Source organism: Equus przewalskii, chromosome 18 (genome assembly GCF_037783145.1).
Source record: "Equus przewalskii isolate Varuska chromosome 18, EquPr2, whole genome shotgun sequence".
Classification (NCBI taxonomy): domain Eukaryota; kingdom Metazoa; phylum Chordata; class Mammalia; order Perissodactyla; family Equidae; genus Equus; species Equus przewalskii.
The window spans coordinates 46,276,656-46,302,541 of NC_091848.1; the positions used below are offsets into that span (position 1 = coordinate 46,276,656).

The 25,886-nt window shown below is 45.8% G+C and overlaps 2 protein-coding genes across 21 annotated transcripts in view; one reads left to right on the forward strand and one right to left on the reverse strand.

Moving 5' to 3' along the window:
• Positions 1–14,651, forward strand: part of CFAP44 (cilia and flagella associated protein 44) — a 105,192-nt gene extending 90,541 nt beyond the window's left edge. For 6 of the 7 annotated variants that reach the window (XM_070581937.1, XM_070581940.1, XM_070581938.1 and 3 more), the window contains 6 exons: positions 960–1,090; positions 2,149–2,265; positions 3,421–3,622; positions 7,533–7,693; positions 8,740–8,874; positions 11,782–14,651. In XM_070581937.1, the coding sequence (XP_070438038.1) occupies positions 960–1,090; positions 2,149–2,265; positions 3,421–3,622; positions 7,533–7,693; positions 8,740–8,874; positions 11,782–11,973 (938 nt within the window). In that variant the 3' untranslated portion in view covers positions 11,974–14,651. Of the gene's footprint in view, positions 1–959; positions 1,091–2,148; positions 2,266–3,420; positions 3,623–7,532; positions 7,694–8,739; positions 8,875–11,781 lie in introns of those variants that run through there. The other variant, XR_011528959.1, reaches the window with a different exon arrangement.
• A 1,334-nt stretch (positions 14,652–15,985) lies between these two features.
• BOC (BOC cell adhesion associated, oncogene regulated) overlaps positions 15,986–25,886 on the reverse strand; it is a 71,765-nt gene continuing 61,864 nt past the window's right edge. For 8 of the 14 annotated variants that reach the window (XM_070581942.1, XM_070581946.1, XM_070581943.1 and 5 more), the window contains 11 exons: positions 25,089–25,251; positions 24,576–24,686; positions 23,864–24,070; positions 23,336–23,517; positions 22,767–22,872; positions 22,286–22,408; positions 19,849–20,070; positions 18,876–19,111; positions 18,590–18,666; positions 17,870–18,063; positions 15,986–16,722 (listed from right to left, as the gene is read on the reverse strand). In XM_070581942.1, the coding sequence (XP_070438043.1) occupies positions 16,535–16,722; positions 17,870–18,063; positions 18,590–18,666; positions 18,876–19,111; positions 19,849–20,070; positions 22,286–22,408; positions 22,767–22,872; positions 23,336–23,517; positions 23,864–24,070; positions 24,576–24,686; positions 25,089–25,251 (1,809 nt within the window). In that variant the 3' untranslated portion in view covers positions 15,986–16,534. The remainder of the gene's footprint in view (positions 16,723–17,869; positions 18,064–18,589; positions 18,667–18,875; positions 19,112–19,848; positions 20,071–22,285; positions 22,409–22,766; positions 22,873–23,335; positions 23,518–23,863; positions 24,071–24,575; positions 24,687–25,088; positions 25,252–25,886) is intronic. The other 6 variants (XM_070581951.1, XM_070581952.1, XM_070581955.1 and 3 more) reach the window with 1 other exon arrangement.

A 25,886-nucleotide genomic window follows, 5' to 3' on the forward strand; every position in this document is an offset into this window, starting at 1 on the left:
TTTGTTTTTCTAGACATTTCTTGTAAATTTTAAATCAAATTTTAAGTTTAATTTCAAATAACATTTAAATTTTGTTTGGGGTTTTTTTTTGTGAGGAGGATTGGCCCTGAGCTCACAACTGTTGCCAATCTTCCTCGTTTTGCTTGAGGAAGATTGTCATTGAGCTAACATCTGTGCCTATCTTCCTCCATTTTATGTGGGATGCTGCCACAGTGTGGCTTGACAAGCAGTGCTAGGTCCACACCTGGGATCCAAACCCACAAATCCTGGCCCACCGAAGTGGAGCACACAAACTTAACCACTACACCACCAAGCCAGCCCCTAAATCTTGTTTTGATGTTGAAAATAAGAATCTTCTTAAAATTATAATATTTATGAGTGGAAGAGAGCTAAATCTTGTAATGCAACTTGTTCTTTTCTAGCGGGATTACAGGGCTTGAACAAAGTCTCCCTGTAGTTCAGCGGTAGAACTAGGGCAAGAACAAAGGTTCCTAAATTCCGTGGTGGTACTCTATCACATTTTCACACTCTCTATGTATTTCTCAGTGGATAAATGTGGCTATTAGTGTGAAATAGTGGAAATTAATAGAAGTGTACTTTCGTCCCATTCTGTCACGTATCAGCTAGGTGACCTCTCTGAGACTTAGAGTCCTCACCCATAAAATGGCACAATCATTTCTTCCTTGCAGGGCCTATGAGCCTTGAGTGAGATAACATACATAAAGAGCCTAGCACCGAGCCTGGCTCAGAGTACTGCTCAGAACATCAATACTAATTTCATAATTACTATCATAATTATTATTAGTAGTAATAATTTCTAGCTAAAGCAATGGAGCCCTAAGTGTAGTAAAACCTTGCTAGAGTGAATCCACAAATGGAGGTGATTAATTCTGAAGATCCAAAGTCCACTACATTCCATAACAAATGGGGCTGCTTTTTCATTTTGACTGTCTTTTCAGATTGCGATACGGGTCTTTTTGAACTGGCCCTTCAACTTCGAGAGAAAAGGCTGGACATCGAAGAGGCCTTAGTTGAAGAAAAGAAAACTATTGATAACCTCAAAAAGGAATATGATACAATGTCCAAAAAAGTATGGTGGTCTGCCTTTCTCAGGTCTATTTACCCTTTCCCAGCATATGCTACACATCCTCTTAGCTATAATATGATATTGCCATTTCACAGCAATGACATAAATTAGGACTTCTCCCCAGAGAAGAAACATTTCAAATTTTTTTCTTTAAGCACAATTGTGGCAGGGGCTGTAGCTCTTTTGAAGATTGGACTTTCTCCATCTAAATTGTTAGTCCCCAAACTTATTTGGTTACGTACTTCTATAAGTAAAAAAACGGTAGAGCTAGTATCCCCACAATAAATGTATATTTATTTATAAGTTATATTCATGAACTATTGTACTAATATATTTTCTATATTATGAAATGTTCACAAAAACAGAAATTAAAAAGAATGAGATAAAAATAAATAGAAACTCTGATGTTTTCTTACTGCAACCAGTACATCATTTTGTTGACCCTCTGGGGTATGTGCATCCTGTATTGAAGACCAGTAAGCTAAACTTCTGTTATAATTATATTGACTAATTTCTGCCTTATCTGCTCATTTTCCCTCTTTGGTACTCTTTCCTAGGGCAACATCACTTAGCTTGATTCATATTCAAAAATATTTGTGATAGATTTCCTCTCCCCTTGCAAATAGGAAATGATTTGGAAAACCCTCAAGTTTTTTAGGAGGTGAAGAATGTGCTTTCAAAATACTGTAGTTAGTAGTTGTGTTGCTTTAAAGGGCTTTTTCCTTTAATTTATTGAGATCATTATGACCAAGTGAGGTTCCCACTGTCCTGACAATGACATGCCATGGAGAAAATAAAAGGGAGATGAGGACATGTCTTCTGATCTCTCATTCCCTTTACAACTCTGGGGACATGGGAACAATTGAAAAGGTGATGTGGATCATGAGTTAACAGGAAGAAAAGAATATACATTCCTGGGCTGCAAACTGGGGTCATCCATCACAGCCTGGCCAAGCAGATCCCGCTCATGCTTTTACTTCCTCCCAAGATGCCCTCATTTACCACCGTGGGTAGGTGTTCATCGAATCTTTTCAACATGTCACACATGGGGCTTTCCACAGGTAAAAATTGTGGGGACTAATCTGAATGCAGCAGAGGAGGCCCTGGAGGCTTATCAGCGAGAGAAGCAGCAGCGGCTGAATGAACTGCTGGTTGTGATTCCGCTCAAGCTCCACCAGGTGATAGTCTGGAGAGGTTGACCCACCCCGTCTGAGCAGAAGAACCACCACACACAGGTTTTTCCAGAGGAAGAGTCTTGGGTCCCTAGTGGGGAGAAGTACGGTCCTTTGCTGAGAGTTGTACGTGTAGAATGACACCCCAACTTTTCCTTATGTGTTCTCAGATTGTTATAAAAGAATAACATCACAACAGGTATTTCCCTGTGGCCCATTATCACTTTGAAAGTTGAATCATTTCACGTCTAGAGAAATGAGCCTATAACTTCAGAATGGAATAACTTGGAGGTTGAAACATGAAAGCACACATGTAACTTTTTACACCATCTTTAAATAGACATGAATTAATGATGCAAGAATTATCTTCACTTAATCCCTACTTGCTAATGAGGGAGGTCAAGAAAAAAGGAAAATATTCTTTTTTTTTTCTCTTTCTTTGTTCATTTGCACACTCTACTTGAATTACAACTTATATTAAAATGCAGAGATAGGGGCCAGCCCGGTGGCGCAGTGGTTAAGTGCACACGTTCCACTTCGGTGGCCTGTGGTTCACTGGTTCGGATCCCGGGTGCGGACATGGCACTGCTTGGCAAGCCATGCTGTGGTAGGCGTGCCACATATAAAGTAGAGGAATATGGGCACAGATGTTAGCTCAGGGCCAGTCGTCCTCAGCAAAAAGAGGAGGATAGGCAGTAGTTAGCTCAGGGCTAATCTTCCTCAAAAAAAAAAAAAAAAAAAAAAACAGAGATACATCTCAATGAGAGAAAAGGCCCATCACATCCTATTTTGTCAGGCAAGGAGAGAAAGCTGTATTTTGGAAGAAAAGCCCTAGATCAGCCTTACATATATTTTGTACAACTGACCCAAACTGGTTTAGGTATCTGTGGCAATTTGCCTAATATGCCGTCCCTGAAATGTCTGTTCTGTCATTATGCAGTAGGTATTGGGCATGGTCTATGTGGGAAGGTTTGCTGTCCCCAGAGGGACAAAATGTGGCTTACTGTCTGAAGGTGACCTCCCGCTTACCTTCCTCAGTGGTGAGAAAGATAGAAATCCAAAGGCAAGTGCCCTAAACCAGGGACAAAGGAGGAGGTGCTTCCCTAGTGCTTTCTGTGACCTTACATTTCGTTTGATCTTTGTCTTGTTTTGTTTTTGTAGATAGAGTATGTGGTATTTGGGGAAATACCTACTGATCTTTCTGGAACTTTGGTCTTTTCTAACCACTCCTTGGGACGGCTGCAAGAGCGAATTGTACAGCTCCAGGAGGAAAATTCAAAGCAGCAAAAACTTAACAAAGAATGCCGGGAGAGGCGTAAACAGCTTATCCGAGAAAAGAGAGAGATGGCAAAAAATATAAACCGTGAGTAACAAAGCCCATAGGTTATCTAGTCATACTTACTGATAATAGGGGTCAAGTGACTCCAACTTTGAAAACAGTAAGTAATCACAGAATCAGGACCTCTGAGGAAGCAAGAACACCTCCGCATCTTCCTACTTACTATCTCTCCAGCTACCATTAAATGATCACTCTCCTATTTTAAAAGGATAATTGTTTTATCATAGGAGCTATTTCTCTGAAGTATAAAAGGTTTTATTTATAATAAAATATAGAATTGTATAATAATAACCCACATTACCACTACCAAACTTAAGAAGTAAAACATTGATGATACAATTGAAGCCCCTTCTCTTTCTAATACTCCTCTACTATCTCCTTCCCCAGGACCAGGCACCAGGGGAACACACACACAAATGTACTTATCCACACGTGCTATGTGAAACTACTTTTTGTGTTTTTCACTGTAATACTATATTATTCATATAACTTTGAAGTTTACTTTGTTAAGCCAGTTTTTCAGACTTATCTATATTATTACAGATAATTTATTCATCTTGACTGCTACTACAGTATTCCATCGTAGGACTATAAAAGAACTTATTTCTTCATTCTCCAGTTGATGGATATTTAGGGTATTTCTAATTTATCACGATTACAGATAATGTTACAGCAAAGCTTCTTGGACACGTCTCCCTGTGCACATGTGTGTGAGAAGGTGAAGCCCAGGATGGGGTCCCAGGGTATGGGGGATGTGCATTTTCAGCTCACCTGGGTATTGCCAAGTTGCACCCCCCACCACCAAAGTGGTTGTACCATATCTTATCCCCCTGGCAGTGTGTGAGAATTGCCCTTGCTCCATATTCTCATCAACACTTGATACTGTTAGACTTTAATAGTTTTGCCAGCCTAGTGGATGTTAACTGGTATCTCACTGCGGTTTTTTTTAATCCACGTTTCCTTAGTTCTGTGAGGCTGAGCATCTTCACATACATTTATTTGTGTTTCCTGTTCTGTAACTTGCCTGTTATATCCTTTGCCCATTTTTTACTTCTATTTTTTATTTGTTTTCTTATTGCCTTTGCAGAGTGTTTTCCATATTCTGTCTGTCTTTGTGTATTAAATGCACTTCAGATCTCTTCTAGTTTGGGGCTTGCCTTTTTGCCTTCTTTAGTGCCTCTTTTGGGGATAAATTTTAAATCTTACTATAATTTTATCCATTTTTTATGGTTTGTGCATTGTGTGTGTCTTGATTAAGAAGTCCTTTCCTATTTTGAGGTCATAAGGAGACTTTTCTATAGTTTCCTCTACTAGTAGTATTCTTTACATTTGCGTTTTTAATCCACCTGAAATTGAGATATGTAGTATAAGATGCATAGTATAAATATAATTATCTTTTAAAATACTTTTTGTAGGGACTTGGCCTGGTGGCATAGTGGTTAAGTTTGTGTGTTCCACTTCGGCAGCCCAGGGTTCACAGGTTCAGATCCCGGGCACAGACCTATGTACCACTTATCAAGCCATGCTGTGGGGTGTCCCACATACAAAATAGAGGAAGGTTGGCACAGATGTTAGCTCAGTGACAATCTTCCTTACCAAAAAAAAGAAAAAATTGTAATATTTGATGTATGGAACATATGTATAAGTTATGAAATATTCCAGGTTTAATAACAATAATATTTCTAGTACTGTAGCATCTACCTTAATGCCAGAGAACTGTACACTTATAAACAATTAAAATGGCACATTTTATGTTATGTGTATTTTACCACAATTAAATAATAATTTTGTTTTTTTAAAAAAAGAAAAATTGAAAAAGGAAAAAAGTGGGAAGAATGTAGCGGTGAACCAGTCCAAATTGCTTGGCTTTGTAGAGGCCATTTTCCCAGGAGTGCTGATGGTTCTGCCCTCACGGGTGGCTGGATTATAAAATTAAAAAGTACACGTTAGGCCTCCATGTTTGAATAACGCCTGTCTGAGAGACAGCTTTCTGAGGTGAAAGCCTGGAGGCTCCAGGTCTCTCACATACTTCACATTCCTTTGGCTTCTGTAGGCTGTGAGTGTCGTTTAGATTTGGAAGTACTGTTCATCAAAACAAGGAGTAAACTAGTGTGAAAACAAGAAAAGAAGCTTGTTTCAATTTGAGTAAACTCTCAGGTTGAGAAAATGTGTGAAGATGAAATGAAGTTTTCAGATTTTCGGAGTGTTCTCTGAAATAAAAAGAAAGAGTTCCATGTGGTGGAAGTTTTATTCAGTTCTTCTGCCACCCTAGCCGGTTTTCTGAAAGCAAGTTGTGAGGTGGTTAAAGACCGATGATTTCATAATTCTGAAGGTGAAACCAGGAGTGGGGTCCTTTCCTGTAACCCAGAGAAGAAAGGCTTAACAGTGATGGGGGAAACCACAGTTAGCTTCTCGTTGCCTTCCTCCGTCCCTAGACCTAGGGCAAGAAGAGTTCTCTCCATTCCAAGGAGGGGACAGCTTGTGGCCATGGGGAAGGACGGTGATGCATGTTCCAGAAGCCTCGATGTCTCCGGTGAACACTAGCTGGCCTAATCGAATCAGGAGAAGGGCATTAGGCTGGCTCCATGGCGGGAATGGCTAGGACTAGAGTACATGTCTTAGTACATGAGGCTGCCATGGGAAAGGCCACCCCTTACATAGGGCTGGCTGAGGGGAATCAAGGTTCTAAATGAGGGAGGCCAAGCAGGCAGCCACAGGCTAGCCACACATGTGCAAATAATCTAACCATGTTATATAAATCCATGTGGGCACCACTCACATAGAACAGAAATGAAGAGCCTCTCCCTGAATTATGCAAAATGGTAGCCATGCCAATTATATCATTATAATTCAACCATAACAATGACACCTGAATATAAATTTCTGCATTATGACAGAATTGTGTCATCTTGTTATACCTTAGGGCCTTCAGACTTCACATAGGGGACAGTCTGGTGACTGAGAAAGTCTTGTTACAAGATTACATTTTCTTGGGGACCTCAGATCCTGCAAATGGAATTTTCCCTAGGTGTTCTCATATTGAAGAAAGACAATAAACGAAAGTAAAATATGTTGCATTTTAGATGAAGGTAATTACTAAAAAGAAAAATTTAAAAGGGACTGGGAAAGAGAGTGCTGAGGTCCTTAGGAAGCTGGGAAGAGCTCCTTGGAGAGCTGACATACCTCCTAAGATGCGGTTCTCCCTGGTTAGAGGACGAGGACCTGCTCTTGGTTACATCTTCAGTATTGAGTGTGTTGGAAATGAGTCTTTCACCAGTCTCACAGCTTGCTTTCAGAAAGTGGGCTGTGCGGAGTGAACCATGTGGCTGTTTCGAGAAGAAAATTCCAGACAGTGGGAACTGAGATGGGAGTGAGCCTGGAGTGTTTGAGAAGCAAAAGGGAGGCCAGCGTGTCTGGAGTTAATGAGGAAAGACATGGGAAAGGAGGTGGGAGAGATAACAGGGGCAGCACAGGACAGACCTGTAGGACCTTGTGAACCACTGCAAGGACTTTCATTTCTACTTGGAGAAAGATGGAAACTTCTTAAGTGCCTGCTCTATTCTTAACACTGGATGCTGTAGAGATCAGTAATTAAAAAAAAAAAAAACAACACAAAAACAGAAGCGTTCATAATCCAGTTGGGGCCCATTAACAGTCTGAGGAGTGGCACATCAGAGTGTGTAAGCCAGCTGGGAAAGATGAATCTGTTTTACACAGGATTTTGAAGTAGATGAAAAGACGAGACAGGAATGGGCATTTTAAGTGAGGAAAGTACACTAGCAGGTGAGACGCCACAGGAAAAATCAACTGGTAACAAAATCTCTCACCATCATCTTGTAAAAGCTGTTCCTTAGAATGCTATTGTTATTGATCTTGTTCGTTAATAACGATGGGAGACACTGAAGAGCCTAAGACAGTGACCGTCTTCTTTTAGAAATGGAAGAAACAGTCCGTCAACTCATGATCAGCAAGTTCGGCCGTGTGATAAACCTAGAAGCCCTTCAGACTCTTTCTGTGAACACCACACTCGAAGAACTAAAGATCAAAAAACTCCGAAAGGAGCTATCGAATGCAAAGGAAATGAAGATGTGGGAGGTACAGTGATCGCTGTTCACCTAGTTGGAGGGACTCATCTCTTGGGGCAAAGCACCAGCACTGGGGTTTGGGTTCCAGGGTGCTTGCAAATACGATGGCAAATGGCATGAAAGATCACCGAGATCCCACTTTGAGGTTTGCATTGGTGTATAAATGCTCTAACAGTGTTAGAGATGGAACCGCTCTACTCTGAGGATCCTAATTGTATTATTCTATATAGCTTTTGCATGCTGTTACATTCTTAAAATTAGAAAACATTTTTAAGTAATAAATTTTATAACAAGGTATGGACTATTTAGCTGGTAGGGTCTCAGAAGATGTTAATGCCTTGTTCCCAGAGCCAGGAGATGAGGCAGTACCCCAGTTAATAGCCTGATTCAAAGACAGGAGCTTTTACAAAGATTTTATAATCCCAGAAATAATTATTTCTCCAGCTTTCTATCTCATCTCTTCAGTAGAGAGGGAAGAAGTAGAGGTTCCTAGTGCAATCTCATCTCATCTTTGCTTATCCAAGATTTAGCATTTTACTGTGAAAATTACTTAGGTGTTCAAGTCAATGGGACTGGTCCTTATCAGGGAAATGCTAGAGATAATATGTGCAATCTAAAATAATTTTTTGGAGCAATAAGAGAACAAAGGAAAGCCACCACTAGCAGATGTCTGGCAGTTCGAGCCGGCTACCTTGGGGATCCTGGGCCAAGACTGGGGAAAAAGCAATACATGAAAGTTTGCTGCTTAAATTATCATTCTTTTAAGTAATGAATACCAGCACTCAATATGCATACTAATTTCATTCCTCAACAATGGAGTGATATCCATATCTATCTTATTTTTACCTCCTTTTATCCTTGAGCATACTTATATTCTTCTTATCTTTTCTTTAATCAAACCAGACCCAATGCAGCCACTTCTGGTTGCTTCTGATTATATTTTCCTATGTGCATATTGCTCCATTCTCCTGATGGTTTTGGTCAAATCTGAACATGCATTTTTCTCTCTTTCTCTCTCATTCACTTAATGCATTTTGCATTTTCCTGCCCTGGTAGGAAAAGATTGCTCAAATGCGATGGGAACTGATGATGAAGACAAAAGAACACACTAAAAAGCTTCATCAGATGAATGATTTATGTATCGAAAAGAAGAAACTTGATTCTCGTTTGAATACACTACAGAACCAGCAGGTTTGTTCCTTGTCTTCAGACCCTTTATCAGAATTGGGGAGCCTCTGTAAAGGTAGCTATTCACAAGAATATCAAGTGCTGGCATTTAAACAAACCTTGATCTTGAACCACTTCTGGCCCTCCTGGGTCCCTGAGGATATTGGGTTGATGGGAGCCACATTACAGTGAGCCTAGGGCACTAGCTCCATTGTATGCCTCTCGGATGCCATGAACTTGCATAAGTACTAATCTGTGGGGTTTGCCTTGGCCTTGGAGAGGTAAGGTTGTTTAGGTATAAATAATAACGCCAATCTACTCCCTGAATTTAATGTCAAACATCCATTTCCACTATCTTTATTTCATTTGACCTAAAGTAGTCATCTTAAATTTTGAGATCTTACATGTTTTCTTATTAAAATACTTAGTACTTTTTATGGCTTTCAACTTGCTGTTATATTTATTGAGCCTAACATAGTAGTATTTGATACATGGTATGTGGTCGATAATACTTATTTAATATAGGTTGACCCTATTCCAGCCTTGCCCTCTAGGAAACTAATACATATATGGCATATTCTAAACTATTATGTCATATTCTTACAATAGTTTATGCAAAAATTCCCATTATTTCTCTTGGTTTTCTTTATGTTTTCTATAAGCACCTGGAAATAGTCTAAGTCAGGAGTTCTCAAAGTGTGGTCCCCTGAAGAACAGCATAAGCATAACCTGGGCAACTTGTTAGAAATGCAGATTCTTGGCCCCATTCCAGATCCACCAAATCAGAAGCTCTTGGGGAGGGCCCAGCAAACTCCATGAACAAGCCTCCTGGGTGATTCTGCTGCATGCTAGAGTTTAAGGGTCACTGTTTTAAGCAAAACTCCAAAAGCAAGAAAGAATATGATTTATTCCATGGAGAATGAGTAAGAGGATTTGTAATTGGAGACTGAATATGAGAGGATTACCAGCATCTGAATATCAAGGGTCCTTTACCCACTGAAGAATTTTTGAGTGAAGAATCAAGGCAATGTCGAGAAGGTTAATGCCCAGAAAAATCTTCAGAGTATGTAGTCAGAAACATTTGTTGGCTTGATGTGCTTTGATAAGTCCAGATACATTGGAGAGAGAAGAGTTTGGAGATAGGCGATCAGTTGATGGGAAAGGAAATTAATAGTATATGTCTCTTTACATATGTATCTTTACATAGTATACTTTATGGTGTATCTTTACATGTAGAGTCTCTTTACACAGGGTATCTCATTTAATCCTCAAAATACTAATTTCCCAAGCTCAGAGCAGTTAAGTAAGTTACTCATGCTCTCAGAGCTAATACACAGGGATGTTAGTTTTTAAACCAAAGCCAGTCTGCCTCCAAAGCTGACTCCATTGCTATTATTCTTATAACAATCTGGGCATGAATTGGGACGTAAATGGCAAGGATAAAAAAGAAAGTGTCAAAAGACATTTCAAATTAAGAATAGCCAAAATTTGTTTGGATATGGCAAGGAGAATGAGGGAAAAGTTAAGCTGACTTCAAAGTGACTGACAGGAGTGACTAGGCATGAGCTGGGTGCGGGCATTCAGCTACAAGTAACAAAACGGCCCACTGACAGAAGCTTAAACAAATAGAGGTCATTTTTCTCCCTTAACAAGAAGTCTGAAAGAGATGACTGAGGGGTTCTGGTTCAGTGGGTCCATAATGTCGGCGCCGGTATCCGTGATTTCCTTAGTGATTATTTGAAGTTCCTTCAAAATCATGAGATGGCTGCCTCAGCTCTACATTTCACATCCATATGCCAGCCACTTCTGTCCCTTTCATTAAGAAAGCAAAAGTTTTCTGCTTACATCCACTTAGCCACTACTGGCTGGAGGAGAAACTGGGTAAGGTTAGTGTTTAGCTTTCACAGCCTCCAAAGTGAAGGTGGGCAAGGGAGGAGATGCAGAAGTATTGGGCAATGGTCGCCCCTACTGATTATGAGAGTCTGCCATAGTAAGTGGGGGTCATGGACAAAGTCATGGACTGTTGGCTTCAGGTCACCTGGTTCTAACCCTACTCTTCCAGTCCCTAATACTCTAGAGACTTAGGCCAGGTCATTAATCTGTCTGTTTCTATATTTATAAAATTGGAATAACACCACCTAGTTCACCGAGTTGTGAGGAGGAAGTGAGATGGTGCATGTAAAGCACGTGGCACAGAGTGGACACTAGGGAAGCATCACGTCCCTTCCTTTAATGTGCATTCAAGTTTGACTGACCAGCTACTTAGGCAGCAAGCTCTAGGCTAGGTGCTGGGTGGAGTGTGAGACCCAGGCCCAGTGGGCCTTCTCTCCAACAGGCACAGGATCTCACAAGAAAGATATCAAAGAAGCATTTAGGTCGAACCACATGACATCGCCACTTTTTTAGATTAAAAAAATGGTCAAATATGAAATTGCAAATGGTCCAATCTGATGATTACAATGATATATTATTCCTGTTTTGATAGAACATAGAGCAGGAAATCCTAACTTAGTCCAGGGGGCAAAGGCTGCACCTAAAGGTGATGTCTGCAGCCTGGGCAGGAGCTGGCTGGGCAGGGCAAGAAATCTGATGAGGAAATCAAGATTTCTTTTTTGGAAAACAAAATATGGGCTGTATAGAAAAAGGATGTCCCTTGTCTCTTAGGATTCCAGCAGTGAGTCCTCTGATAGCTAGCTTAGTGTGTTACCTACTCTTCTAAAGGGGATTTGCATTTTAAGAGATCTTCAGTAGCCCAGAGGGACCCATTTCTCATGGTGGGATTCCAGTGGAGGAATTGGAGGCCCCTTAAAAGAAGGAGCAATGGCTGTTGAAATTGGCTGTCAGGCAGGCACTCCTGACAGATGTGTAAGGACGGGGAATTTTTCACCTTCCAAATGACACTTAAAGCAGGGAGGCATTTTCTTTCAACAGGGCAATGCCTTCCAGGGCCCTCGGAAAGCAGACATTGTGGCAAGAGAGAAGGTCACGGAACTGATCCAAGTCCAGGCAGAAAGGATTTCCGCCTTAAAGAAAGAGATTGCCCTTTTGCGCAAGAAAGGTGGGTTCATCCTCCCACCCATTCAGCCTCCACAAGAGAACCAGATGAAGCCCATGGATCTTTAAATTTGCCTCTTTCTCAAATCCATCCAAGATGTCTGACGCATTCACCAGAAGTTCTATTCCTTGTGGCCTGCGACAATCCTAATGTTTTAAAGTGAAGTTATCTAAAAGTCTGAAACCAGATCCAGTCATGTAGTTTTAATATTGTTTCTCCAGTTTGGTTATCTGAGAACTGACTGCAGCACTCAACATCTGTTTATTATTGAACTGAACCATCTTAGATCTGTTTGGAACCAACTGGATTGAGTATGCAGTCCCAGAAGGCTGTGTCTCACATCGCAAGCAAGCATCTGTACTATAGCCTGTTTTAGGAAATTGGTTTTTTGGTTCTCTGAATTTTTAGCCATTGGCAAGAAAAAGTGTCATTCAGCAATCCATGAGAAAACTTCCTTTCTTCAAAGCTTGAATCCTTGGAAAATATACTTTGATGTTATTAAGTATTCTCTGGGAGGACACAAGAGAAAAAGACAACCTATTTTACCAACGATATCTGAGAACAAGAAATACAAATTAGAATTTTGGCATTGTTACCTGCATAGAGCAGTAATGTGAGGGCTTAGGATTCAGGAAGTGCAGACAGAGATAGCAAAGCAGTTCACTCTGGCTTGGCAGAAAGGAAATAATCAGCTTCCTGAATCACCCACGGTTTCAGCAAACCCTTCTGCAATCAGTGGGGCAGTGGCGTGTGTTTTGCAAAATGGTCAACAAGGAGGTTCTCCTCTGAAGATGTTTGCCGCTTTCTCAGTATTCTAAGTATTCCCACCATTTCTTATGTCCTATGCCATTTTCTTTCAGGTTCTACTTGAGTCATTTGCTAGTTTTGATATAGATCCAGGAGTAATGAAATAAATTACATCATTCTGAGAGATCCTCTCTAACAATCACTTCTGATTGTGCATAACATTTTAAACTAATCTGAGAGTAGCCTTTTGGTTTGGGGGTAAGCGGTCATTGGGATGCATGGCTGCACCCATCTAACAACCGTCCCGCTGATATTTGGATTCCTGTTAATAGTGGCACATGGCACTTAAGATTCAGAGCTCCATGTGTCCGTATTAAGGAGCTACTCTAGTGAGGCTGTCCTAGCATATAAGTTGGTCACTGAGAAGGAAAGGTGAAGAAGGCCATATTGCATCATGGAAAGTGACTCAGCAATGGCAAGTCTTCCTAACCTGTGCTAGCCTGCTCATCTGCTCCCAAATACAGACAGGACTGACTGACTTTGTGTGTTAGAATACATGTATGCGTAGCCATTTGGCCTATTGTCTCCCTAAGATTCTTTCGTATTCCTTCTTAAGAGGTCCCAACAGTTCGTGCTCATCACCATAAATCTCTGACGTAGGCAGCTTCTCTCCTGGAGAGCACCCTTTCATCACTTTCTCTGCTGTATGCCCTAAACTATGTGTGCCTTTCAAGCATTTTAAAAAATGTGCTAGTCATCACTCTGAGTGTTCCACTTATTTATTGCTGCATAAAAATTACCCCCAAACATAGCTTAAAACAGCAAACACTTATCTCATGCAGTCTCTGAGGGTCAGGAATCTGGGAGCAGCTGAGCTGGGCGTTTCTGGCTCAGGGTCTCTCGTGAGGCTGCGGTCAAGCTGTGAGTCAGGGTTGCAGCCATCTGAAGCTGGAAGGGCTGCTCCCAAACACCCTCACTCGGCTGTTTAGCAGGAGGCTTCGGTTCCTCACTGGCTGCCTACCATACGAGCCACTGTCTGCATAAAGTGGTCGGTCCCCGAGGAGACACTGTCCCCTTGGTAGTGGTGAGAGTCAGGGGCAGTTAGGTCATCTTCCTGGGCCTCATTTTATTGTCTGACAGATGAGAGATTTGGAGCAGCCCTGAGGTCCCTTCCCGTTCTGAAATCCTATAGTTCTAATTGCAGCAAGAGTGGATTTGGGGTCTATGGAAGAGCCGTGTCAAGGGTTCCATATGTGTTTCGACTTAGAGCAAAACCAATCAGGATGATTATTTTTTTCCCAAATTGAACTGGACTAAATCGTTTCTGAAGTCCACAATATTTAGGCCTTCCTCCAGCATGTTTGAAATTTGACAACGTAGTTAGCACTCATTTTTATTTTGAAATGGACAACACAGACAGATAGTTTTAGTTTCCTTTCTACTTGATTCCAGACTTAGTCTTGAATCTATAATTAAGAATGAGCACCTGAGTCTTTGGAAAGTTCAGCTTCCAACAGAAGGAGACCCTGGGGTGCAGCTTCAGCTGGGGGCAGATGGCAAGGGGTCCTGCTGCCCTGATCGCACTGTTCTCCGCCTCCTGCTGTGCCCTCAGACAAGGCAGCCTCTCCTCTGAGCGTGAGGCCCCAAATCAGTCTAAATGAGTTACTTGTGGATCAACCGTTAATGAAGCTTGGCTATTGTGAACCCTCATGCATAGTATCTCATCTCAGCATTGGAAGAAAAACTGTAGAGTCCAGCAGGAAAAGCAGTTATCATTCCTGTGAAGTCAGCCTGTCCTATCGCATGGGCTGCCCTCCTGATAGGGGTTTCTGGGCCAGGAGCCAGGTCTCTGAGCTCTGCACCCCCACCAGCTCAGCACACTGGGTCTTACTCTTCCGTCTGGTAATTTATACAGCCTTTGCTGACTGACTCAAATTTTAAAAAGGCATTATAGTAACTAACCTGCATCTAAAGAAATAAAAAATGAAATGAAATTGAATATCTGAGCTGTTTCATTTTCCTGGCAGACATTTAAAAGCCTGGTACCCTAATCTTTTCCTTCTTTCCTGCAATTGGCTAAGGTAAGAATGCACATTTATCTCATTTAACGTGCCTCAGAAGTGCTTTATCTTTCCCTTTTTTTTTTTTTTTTTGAGAACTAAAGACCATTCAGTGGTGGTACGGTTCCAATGGTGTGCAGAAAGCAACTTTACATGTCACTTCAATAAAGTTCACCAAAAGCTAATGGGCTAGAAGGTGAGTTACAGGCCAGATCTGAGTGCCCCTGGATTAGCTGAGTGAAGGCTGAGACCGTGACCTCTGCCCCACTCCTGGAAGTGACCTCTGACCTTTAATGACAGGTTGTGTCGAAGTCATCTTATTTCTTCCTTGCTCTGCTTCCCCTTTCCTATCATTGCCATGTTCTTTACAGTCCTTCATTTTCTATTTTTTAAATACTGCTTTTCTGAAAATCATGTGGTGCCTCGATGAGAGTTCTTTTTCCAATTTAGCTGTTTGATGGAAAAACGACGCAATGATGTAAGAGCAGGCGCTGTATTTCTTCTGGCCAGCAGAGGGCGCATTTGTCCCAGACAGTCAGAGTCCCTCCCGGGCTTTCCTGGGATCTTGTTCATCCAATGCGTGACGACTGGGTGAAGCCAGGCTCTGGCACAATGACTCTTAATGAGCTTGAGTGTCAAGTGGCATTTAATCTGTAACTGAATCTGTTACTGAAATCTAGAAAATACATCCCCCCTGACAACAGTTAAAAGGGTGTGAGGGCTTTCATCGCAAGCTTCAGCCTCCATCTAGTTTCACGTATAAAGGTGGATCCTCTGGTTGGACAGCAGTAAGTAAATGTTGATTTTAAACAACTAGTGAGTCAATGCCTCTGGCAATGTTGGTGTATCTTTGGAAAGAGAGGAAGTGAGTTTTATCAGGCACCACAAATTCACATGTAGCCTAGCACTTCCTCAATGCTCTTTTGGAGAAAATATTTGGTCTTCAACACACACCTCTCTAGAAAGGATTAGTTTCATTCCTTTGATGTGCCCAAAGCTGCTCCTCACTCCAGTCAGTGAGCGAACCATGAATCTGCCTCTCCTCGCCTCCTGTACTCTCTCCCTCTTGGACTAACCCGTGATCCATGCTGTCTACATTAATAAAAACAACTGACGCCCAAAAAGAAAAAACTAGGGACATCTGCCACCTTTTCCAGATCTCACCTCTTGATGGATCTGAAAAATGTCACAAGTGTGCATTTTCTACAAATGCTCAAAGCCTACGTCCTAATGTCTGGAGAGAATGCTGACTCACACGTGACTAAGCTGAAGGTTACAGGGAAGACTAAACATTTATTTAGAAGTTACAGTGTTTGTTTTTACAGAGATATGTTGCCACAGATTATTGATTCTGGAAGGTTTGTTAATGCTTATAGTACTATACACATCTCAGTCTATTCTCACGGACGTCTTTTGAAAACGTTTCCCGAAGCACCAGATCCGGCCATCTTCACGGGTGTCTCCAGCCTGTGGCCCTTGCATTTCCCTCAGATCATCACAGACAGTGTGCCTAGGATTCTTCCCTCCAGCAGCTTCTCTGCGGGCCTCCTGCAGCCTCCCAGCAGAGGGCTGCCTGCTCTGTCTGCACTCCGGCCAGCTCCTTACTCCTTCGGGGTTGACTCCTGCTGTGTTGCGGCTTGTTTTCCCTCTCATACCTCAATGGGGAGGATCCCTACGTCTCTCTCCAGAATTATAAAAACATGTACATTTATTTACAAGTGCATAAATATATAAATATGGCTATTATAGAAAAATAAATACCATTTTCTCTGCCTCTTTTTAAAAACAACAAATATAGTCTTTCTGGAATATCGGCCTCTGCCTAAATTGTAGGAGGGGGTGTTTCAAAAGACACGTGCACCGGAGGGCTGGAGGGGAGCCGCATCCCGAGCTCCTGCCCTCTGTAGGCCCCCGTAGGATGCTGGGGACACCAGTCTCCTCCACCCACTTGGCAAGAGTCGGGACTGTCCACCTCTTCAACAGGTACAAGGCCCAGACAGCACGGGGGCCCTGAGGAGAGAGAAAAACGGGAACCATTAAAACCCAGACTGACCAGGAACCAAGGCTCAGTGGTCCTGGGTCAATCTCTCTGTGGCAGGAGCTGGTTACACCAGCGTTAAAGGAGCGACAGAAACCTACACCCCTCACAAGAGCATTTTCCCCCCTCTAAGGTCTCTCACAGACATGGAGGGGGCACTTACTCCCCATGTCCCACCTACACCTTTCAGCGGTGGGACCATGGAGGCTCCTGAGCCCTTAGCCTTGTGCCCTGGGGCAGATGAAGTCAGCTAAGTCCGTGAAATGTGGAAGAAAGCCCTGCTCTTTCCAGCCTTCGGCCACCAGTCTACCCTTCTGGTGTGATCTCTCCTCGTGATCATCCCACTTACAACTCATTCCCCCAGATGCAGGTGGTTCTAGTTTAATGATACTAGATCTGGCTCCAGGAGGTGCCTGTCTTAAAGTTTCATCTCCCAGAGACAGGGTCTAGGATCTGTGTGTGAACCGACATCCAGCCATGGAGGCTAAGAAACACGAGCCAATCCTCTGAACCGACCTGCACCCCAACTGAGCGTCCACTGATTTCCAAGAGACTGGCACAAAGGAAGACGGTGGGATCGGGGCGGGGGGGGGGGGGGGCGGGTGGTGTGCCTTAAGTCTCTTGGAGAAAGAGTCCTGTGGAAGCAGAGAGACGATGATGAGGTTCGGGAGACCTTGGCTGCTCGATCATTGATGCAACCTCATTCCTTAATTAAGAGACAAGACCCAACAAAGCAAGGTATTTCAGGGGGATTAGAGAAGGACTCTCGGTGTGAGGAGAGGTGGGAGGACTTTGTGAATGGCCTTGAAATGTAGAGACCAAAAGGGCTTCTTTCTCTGAAATGAAGCAGTGTACTTTCTCCCAACCTTTGAGGACACAGCTTGCCATGGTGGCGGGGGCCCCACCTGGTAGGCCCCTGCCGGGCCTTCAGCAGGGCGGGAGGACGGCCAGCCATCTGTCCCTCCCCTCTCTCTCCCAGATGAAAGCTGTGGATGGCTCCTCATCAAGGACCACCTTCGAGGACTTATCTCTCCCTCCTCCAAGTCACTCGTGGGTCGTGGATGCCTACCTCATGTCATCCCCAGCCTGTTCAACCTCCGCCCTGCCCCTGGTACTGACCTGGGTGAAAAAGAGGGTCCCACGTTGCTTCTAGCCCAGGATTCTGGGGTACACTCCTCCTTCCTGACTGGCCTGTGGCGGCAGGCTGTTCCTGGATTTGGAGGCAGTCCTGGTGGGTCTGGAGCAGCTGGCGAGTTGAGTCATCAGGCAATGTGTATAAGAAAGGGCCCTCATCCGGGTTAGACTTGGGACCCCTGCAAGCATGAGACCAGATGGGGAAGTGAGCTAGGGGCGGAGGGGGCTGTACCCCCACCCTCCAGCTGTTCCCTGTCCGTGGGCATCAGAGCTGGTCAGAGCTCAAGGGAGCAGGGACTCCTCCCCTCTGAACATCAAGAGGCGCCACACCATCACTTCATGGGTAATTCTAGTCTATCATCTCCATTTTATTCCATGCAAGCCTGAGCATGTGAGCTGCTGCGGAGTAAGTGTCCAGGGGAATCTGGGCAAAGCCAGCTGTATGTGGCTGCTCTGGCCTGCCAAGTGAGGGGAGGATTCTGAGAGGCCAAGCCATGCCCCAGAGCAGAAAGGGCATCATGAGTGCAGTCCCCCCAACTGCCTGTCAGGCAGGAGTCCTGTGGTGCAGGTCGTCAGACGTGGGGATTCCTGAGTGGAACACTGATGCTCACCTCTCAGTGACGGTCGCTGGATTTGAGAAGCTAAAGAGGAAGTGAGCTCTCGGGCTAGGGAGTGGAAGGCAGGGAGGGGGAGGGGCCCGGTTACCTGGGAACCTGGTGACTGTGGGGGTCATATCCATTGCCAAGAATGGTCTGCCTCAGCAGGCTGCTGGTGTCATCCTGCTGCTCAAAAGAAAGAGTCAGGAAAAGGTGATGTCAGTGAGTCCAGGTAACTTTCCTGTTCACTGTTCAACAGGATGGGCTGTTCTTGACTAGAGAAAGCCTGGCCCAGCAGTCCAGATTAGAGGCTGGAAGGGAGAAAGCCCCAGGAGGCAGCCCAACCACTCCCTCCATGGTGTACGGGCTTGCCCACACTCTCAGGGCTGTGTTACCTGCGGAAGCTCCCCCGGGCAGTGTTGCTGTGGTTTCAAGCCTGGGTAGCCCATGGCAGCTGCAGGGCAGCCCCTGTTCACATGTAGCCCATTGGCACAGGCCCGTCCATTGGTGCCACTGAGGTAGGGCTGCCCATTGGTTCGATGGCCTGGGAGTCCGCCCAGTGGTACCATAGTATATTGGCAGGAGGAGGACAGAAGGGCACTTCGAGGAAACCCCAGGTCTGTTGTATGTTCTGGAAGGACAGAAGGATAGAGGTATGCTTAGGCCTAGGAGGCCTGGGGCAGCTTCAAAAAGTCCAAGATGAATCTCGGAAAACTCCTGAACACATAGGGTCAATTGAGGTAGGCAGTGAGTTGACACTGCCCGAGGGACATTCTCTCTCAGAACATTCTTCTTGCACCCACTCCTTCCTAACATCCATTCTTTGTTTGCAGCAGGGCAAAGGGTGAGGAGATATAGAGGCCAGGGTTTAGGGGAAGGAGGAGGTGAGTGAACAGAAGGAGCAATGTTTGGGGAGAGGCAAATGGACCAGGTGTGTTGCCATTTGAAGCAGAAATTAGCAGATAATGTAAGATTAACCCAGGAAAAGGGGGAAGCTCAAGGCAGCCCCAGACGCAGAGAAGAGGCTGGAAATGCTTGGAGGGAAGAGACAGGGTCAGTTTTCAGTATGAACACGCAGTCAAAGCAGCAGCTTCAGACATGAAAAGGAGTTGGAGTGAAGGAAGTGCTGAGTTCCCGAGATGCAGACACGACAGACCAGCTTCCACTTCTTTGTATTCTCTTCCATCTGCCCAGGTCTGTGCTCTGGGAGGAGAGGGCCGAGTCTTGGAGTATTCTCTCACTCTCTCCAAGAATGTGAGGTGGGGTGCCTCCAATCTTGCCCTGGAGAGGCCTCCTTGGGGGGCTGGGAGGCCCCTCTCCCCTCCCCAGGCTCCTTGCCCTTGGTTCTGAGGAGGGTCACTCACTCACTTTGCTTAGACCAGGCTCTCCACAAGCAGAAGGGGATGAAGGCAACAATGATGAGGACGATGGAGCCCAGGACAACCCCGACAACCAAGTAGGGCAGGTCGCTGGAGCGCGCCACCATGGTCCCGGTGCCCACTGGCCGCTCTATGGTTCCAGGGGGTGGCGGCTGAGGTAGGGCCAAAGTTGGGGGTGGGAGTCGACCAGGCTGACCAGAAGACTTCCGAGCTGTAATTGCAGACAAAACTCACTTCAGCATCTATTCTTTGACATTTCTTTCACAACAAACAGAAAAAAAAATACCCTGATTTGATGGTGTGGGAAATGGGGTCAAATTCACAAGACAGGGCCTCAAAAACCCTCATTTGGATGAATGTGGTGTCCAAGCTCAGCATGAAATGGCATCTAATGTGAAATGTGATATTGTTGAGGAGAACTGAACCTTATATTTCAAAACACAACCTGAGATATTGTGAGCCAAGCACTAGAGTCGGACTGGGCCTTTGGGGCAGAAGTAGTCTAGGGGGTTTCTGAAAGCAGAGCTGGTGAACTTTTGGAAGAAAATATTAAAAAGTGCATGAAACCGGCAGAAGAAGTGGGATTGGAAGAATTTACTATTCCTGGACGGATGAAGAGATGGGAAGTACCAGCTATGAGCTCAGGCTGCATCGCAGGGCGACAGATGTCTGGGGACTCCCCAGGACAGGCGGCAGTTGTGAAATGCCAGTTCAAAGGTGACGGGGTGGTAAACACCTCATCTGGGTTCTGCTGTTGTCAGGGTGTATGTGACATCGTCGCCTCCTTCCCCCTGGACTTCCCGATCCTACAGGCTCTGATTATCCTATGACCTCTCTGACTGCTGCCTCTTCCCATTTCTCTTTTCTTTCTGTCTTCTCCTCAGACACCGGGAGGTCATCCTGGGCCTTCTCAGTCCACACTCTCTCATCTGTTCCCATGATTTCAACCGATATCTAACCACTGCCAAGTCAACCTCCCTTCTCTGATCCCTCCCACTGGGCACCAGACCTGCTCCTCTCATGGGACACTTGCATTTCAGTGTCTCAGAAGAATCAGACTCAATATGCTTCCAAGTGGCTTCACCTTGGTCCTTTCTCATGGAAGCTGGTTCCCATTTCAATAAATGGCAACATCGCCCCTGTGGTACTTCAAGCTAGAAGCCTCAAGGTTTACTTTGAGCTCCTTTCTCTGTCTCCCCACCCCAGCATGCTGTCAGTCCCTAGTCCTACATACGCTTCCTCAGAAAAGAGACTCAGGCCCACCCCTTCACCTCACCTTTACTCCACGGCCCCAGTTCTCTCCCTCCAGCCACAGTCACTTTCCTGCATAGTCAACAGTCACCCTTCTCAACAAACAATTCCAATGATGACCCTCCTCCACATCATGGCCCACAGGGTCCTCAATGACCTGCCAATGTCCCTGGCCTCTTCCCTGAGCATTCCTTCTCTTGTCCCCATCCAAGGGTCACATACTCCAAGCATCTGGAGCCACTTCCAGGCTGATCCTGTCGCGAGACCACTCCCTCCCCAGTCCAGCCTGATTCAGTCCTTCCAGAAGACCAGTGCAAAGCCTTTGTGAGGCCTCTGTTCTCTGTCCTGGGCACTCTGTGGTCACTTGATACAGGACTCCCAGCTGTGTGTGTCGCTGCCCCTCGCTTCACTGTACGTGAGAGAAGAGAGTAGGAAGCACACACAGGAGGCACTCAGGATTTGCGAGTCAGTGACTGAAAGCACTGCAAAGCTGGAGAGAGAGTGCTGATGCCTCAGTGACAGGAAAACAGGCTGTTTCTTGTCTTCATTCCTATTCCTTTGTGGTCTTCTGATCATGTACTTTGCAATATGTCTGCTGTATACACTTTCAGTATTTGCAAAATGGAGATAATGCCACTGACCCACTTGACTAAAGCACAAAAATTAACAAGTCATCATGTGAATACATTTAGCAGGTTTTAGTGAAGAGAAAGAGTCTGGGCTTGTAGTTAGATGAACTTGGCCCAAAGCATGCTCTACTGCTAACTGGCTGCAGGACCGTGGTCAAGGCACGTCATTTCCTGATGCTCAGCTTCTTTCCTGTCTCACGATGTTGTAGTTAAATTAAGTAAACTAACCAATGTTAAGTACCAAATGTTACAGCAGGAAGAAAGTGTTTATAGAAAGTTCCCAACTTAAGTTTAGGCTCTAGTCCATGAGTTCATATATGACTTAATTCCCAAGTTCCTTGAAGCTGTCATGATGGCAACCCCTTCACACTTAATTTGAGGCACAGGAATATGAACAGAAGGGTTAAAAATAATAAAGTTTGAGGATACTTGGAAAACAAGACGTCTTCCTGGGGAAGAGATACCCAGCATAGCATATGGAACAGTGTTTCTGCCCTAGTTTGCTGGAAATAGGGAGAGGAAAGCAGAGAACTCAAAGAGGAGCACCTTTGGTTTCACAGATCATCACGTTGCTGAACTCGCTCTCCCCTCCTTCATTGAAGCACTGCATCTTAATGTCGTAGGAGGTCTCTGGCTGCAGGTGGCTGATGGAATGCCAGTATCTATCCCCTGGGAAAGAGAGCAAGAGAGTCACGAGTGGTGGTTTTATCTAGTTTGCTTGGCCCCCATCGCAGTCAGACCCAGTCAGGGTTGTGTGTTTGGGCTGGTGCCGCTGACCAGCACAGGGGCCATGTGGTGGAGGGACATTGGAGGAAACGTTCTAGGTGCCCGCCCGAGTTCCTGTTGGCCCGTCACCATGGGAAGCAAGCATGTGGTTTTATGAACTTGCTGACCTCGTGTGTCATGAAAGACTCAACGATATGGGGCGCAGATGCTTTGTTTCACACCGGCCCAGGCTTCATACCTTCACCAACAGCTGGACCCCCTTGCCGACAGAGAAAACTCATCACACACAAGTGTTTCTCACCTTCCACCATATCCTTCTTGTAGTCACTATCGTTGTCACTGTCTGTGGGTCGGTAATAGATATAAAAGCCATGGATTGGGGTGTTGTTGTTACTTGCTGGAATATACTATAGGGAATGGAGAAGAAAAAAGTGGACAATGGATCAGAGAAATCATCATGTGAGCAGAACCACTGGTGGATGGAATTTTACCGCAGCCTAGAGTTTAAAATTCACTGGGAGACCCTGCCAAACATTTCTGATGATATCCCCAAGGCTCTCTGGAGAATGCTGTGGAGATCACTCATTATTCTATTTAGCCTAGAGGTCCCCCAGCTTTTGGAGAAAAGAAACAAACTGCCATTTCTCTGAAGCCTTCAGTAGCCTCTGAACCTTCCTGGGTATTGTGAGGGTGAGTCCCTCTGGCCCAATTCCCAGGTACATGGGTGGAGCAACACTTAAGGCGAGGCGTCTCAAAGGGAGGACTGAGGCAGAAAAGTGATTCCTTCTTGTCTGTGACGCAGCAGCCAGATCCTGCCCAACACAAAGCTTGGCCCCATCTTCACACTGCAGTCTGTGCAAGGCCACTTACCATCCACTTGAGCATGATGGTGGTCTCGTTGATGGCGTCGGTGAAGGTGATGTAAGGGCCTGCCACTGGCCTCTCATACACGCGGCCGCTGTAGCCCGACACCATGTAGGGCCGGGAGGGGGCGCTGGGCTCGCTCTCCCCCAGCATGTTCAGAGCCCGGACTCGGAACTTGTAGGAGGTGCCTGGACAGAGACACTCACTGAACCCAGAAGCTGAGAAACACTGTCAGACACCCCGCAGCCCACCCAGGCTCAGGACCTGGAGGGATCTTCTGGTGCCTAAAAGCAAGCCCCAAAGGACTCACAAGAACTCCACCCTTGTCGGAAGGGAGCCACAACGGAGATGGTTCTAGACCTCTTATGGACAGAGAGAGGGAGCAGGAAGGGCTGTGGGACTGAGGTGCAACCAAGAACATCCATGTGAGCCTGGTGGTGGGCAGACGATAAGCAGAGAGAAGGGCCCCCACTGTCTTCCTCCAGGTGGTCGGGGGCACTGAGGGACCAGGTAGGACAACAGCCAGGCCCCTACCTTTCTCTAGGCCTGTGATCTCCACTGAGAGCCGGGAGGGAGGGATGGCGCTGGTGGCCAGAATCCAGTCCCCCACTTTCTTTAGCTTCTTGTACTCCACACGGAAGGACTGGATTGGGAAGCCACCATTCCCACGGGGAATCCAGGTCACATACACTGATGTCTCAGAGGCCATGGAGATAGTAGGCCTGTCTGGAGCTTCCGGGGCTGGAGGAAACCACACAAGGGAGAAAGGAAGCAGGAGGAGGGGACACGATGAGAAGACAGCTGTATTGCGTCTGGACTTCGCCTGTCCTGATGGGGGCCTGCTCCTCCCCGCAGCCCTCCGCCCCCAGGCAGCCGCTTCAGACCTTCCTAGGGCTCCCTGGCTCACCGTCTCCTGTGAGGAACTCAGAGTTCAGACCCCTAAAAGTTCTACTTCTGCTGTGTCAGAGTGTGGAGGTCAAGGGCCAGCTGCTGTCCCCTCCACTGCTCTCTGGACCCACAGGGTCAGCAACCCCAGTGTGGGATTCCAGCATTTCATCTGAAAGCTCCAATCTAAATTTCCTCATTGTGGTTAACTGGGGAGATGCCAGGAAAATATCATAAGGACTCTTGGACCCATGGAACCAAGACCTTGTTCCACCTGCAGCAATGAGCCTTCTGAGGCAGAGGACCTGGTTCCAGTTCTGACTGCTCGTCACCGCCGCCCTCTGGGTTGCTGGGGGCTTACGGGAGAGGCGGCCATGGTCTGGCTGGCTGCTGCTCTGGGGGCTGGCTCCAGGGTCATCTCTCTGGATCTGCTGCTCCTTGCTGGCCATGATTTCAGGTTTGGGCCGCCGTCCTGGGTAGAAATGAGCTGAGATCAGGAAGGGAGGGAGCGTGCACTAGGTTTCCCCTTCCACAGACTGTGTTCTGCCTGAGGGTCTGTCAGGTGGTCTGACAAGGTGATGCAAATAATACAGGACATTGGAAGTGTGGTCCGACCTCCAGCTCTCCCTGACTGCCTTGGTGTTGCACCTGGCCCCTGAGAGAGAGGGGGCAAAGGGATGCCAGCTGGTGACTGTCTTGACGAAAGGGGGGACCTCAGCCTGGTCACACAAACCATAGGGAGGTCATAGGTGAAAGGAAGATAAAGTTACAGGTGAATAGCTGGGACAAGCTCAGCAGGGCTTCCCACCTGGGCCTGGGAGGATTGGCTCAGGCCCACGGAAGCCCCGAGCTGGAGACAATGTTTGGCCCATACCAGTTCGGAAGGTCACCATGGCTGTCTGGCCTTCGCCTGCACAATTGTAAGCTGCCATCTCCACTTCATACAAGCTCCCAGGGTCAAGTCTGGTGAGGGTCAGGCGGTGCTGGTTGGCTGGAATGCCAGAGATGGTCCAATCATCAGAGGAGTTTGTGACCTGCTGGAGAAGGTTGCTGGTCTAAGGACCGGTTTCTTGGCTTGGAGCTGCAGGTGGGCTGCGGTTTGCAAGGAAAGCAGGACTGAGCCCAAGAGGGCAGGAGGAGGGAAGGAGCCTGGGCCAGGCTGGGGGAGGGGGTGTCACTGCAGAGCATAGACTGCTCCTGAGGCTCTGGGACACCCACCCTCGCTGGGACAGTAAAGTCAGGCCTCCTGATCTTTCATCTAAAGACCCCATCAAATAAAACTCAGTGGGGAGAGTCCAAAAGGCCTGAGTGATATTGCTGAGAATTTCTCCAAAGATCTCCTCTCTCTGCATTTCTGAAAACCCCCATGTTTAACCTTCTGTCTCCTTGCTCTATCAAACCAAAAAACACAGTTCCTTCAGTTTGTAGTCTAATGAGATGATGATGAAAATGACGATAAAAAGAGCAGCCCCAGGAGAAATGGCCACGTTTGCTGAGCGCTTACTCTGTGCTGGACATGGAGCGAAGCACTTTGTATGTTCTATAATGCGCATTCATGACGACAGCCCAAGAGACAGGTGTTAACATTGTTCCCACATCACAAAAGAGGAGACTAACGTGCAGAGGGATAAGCAGTTTGTCTAAGGCCGCACGGCTGGGAGTGCAGAAACCA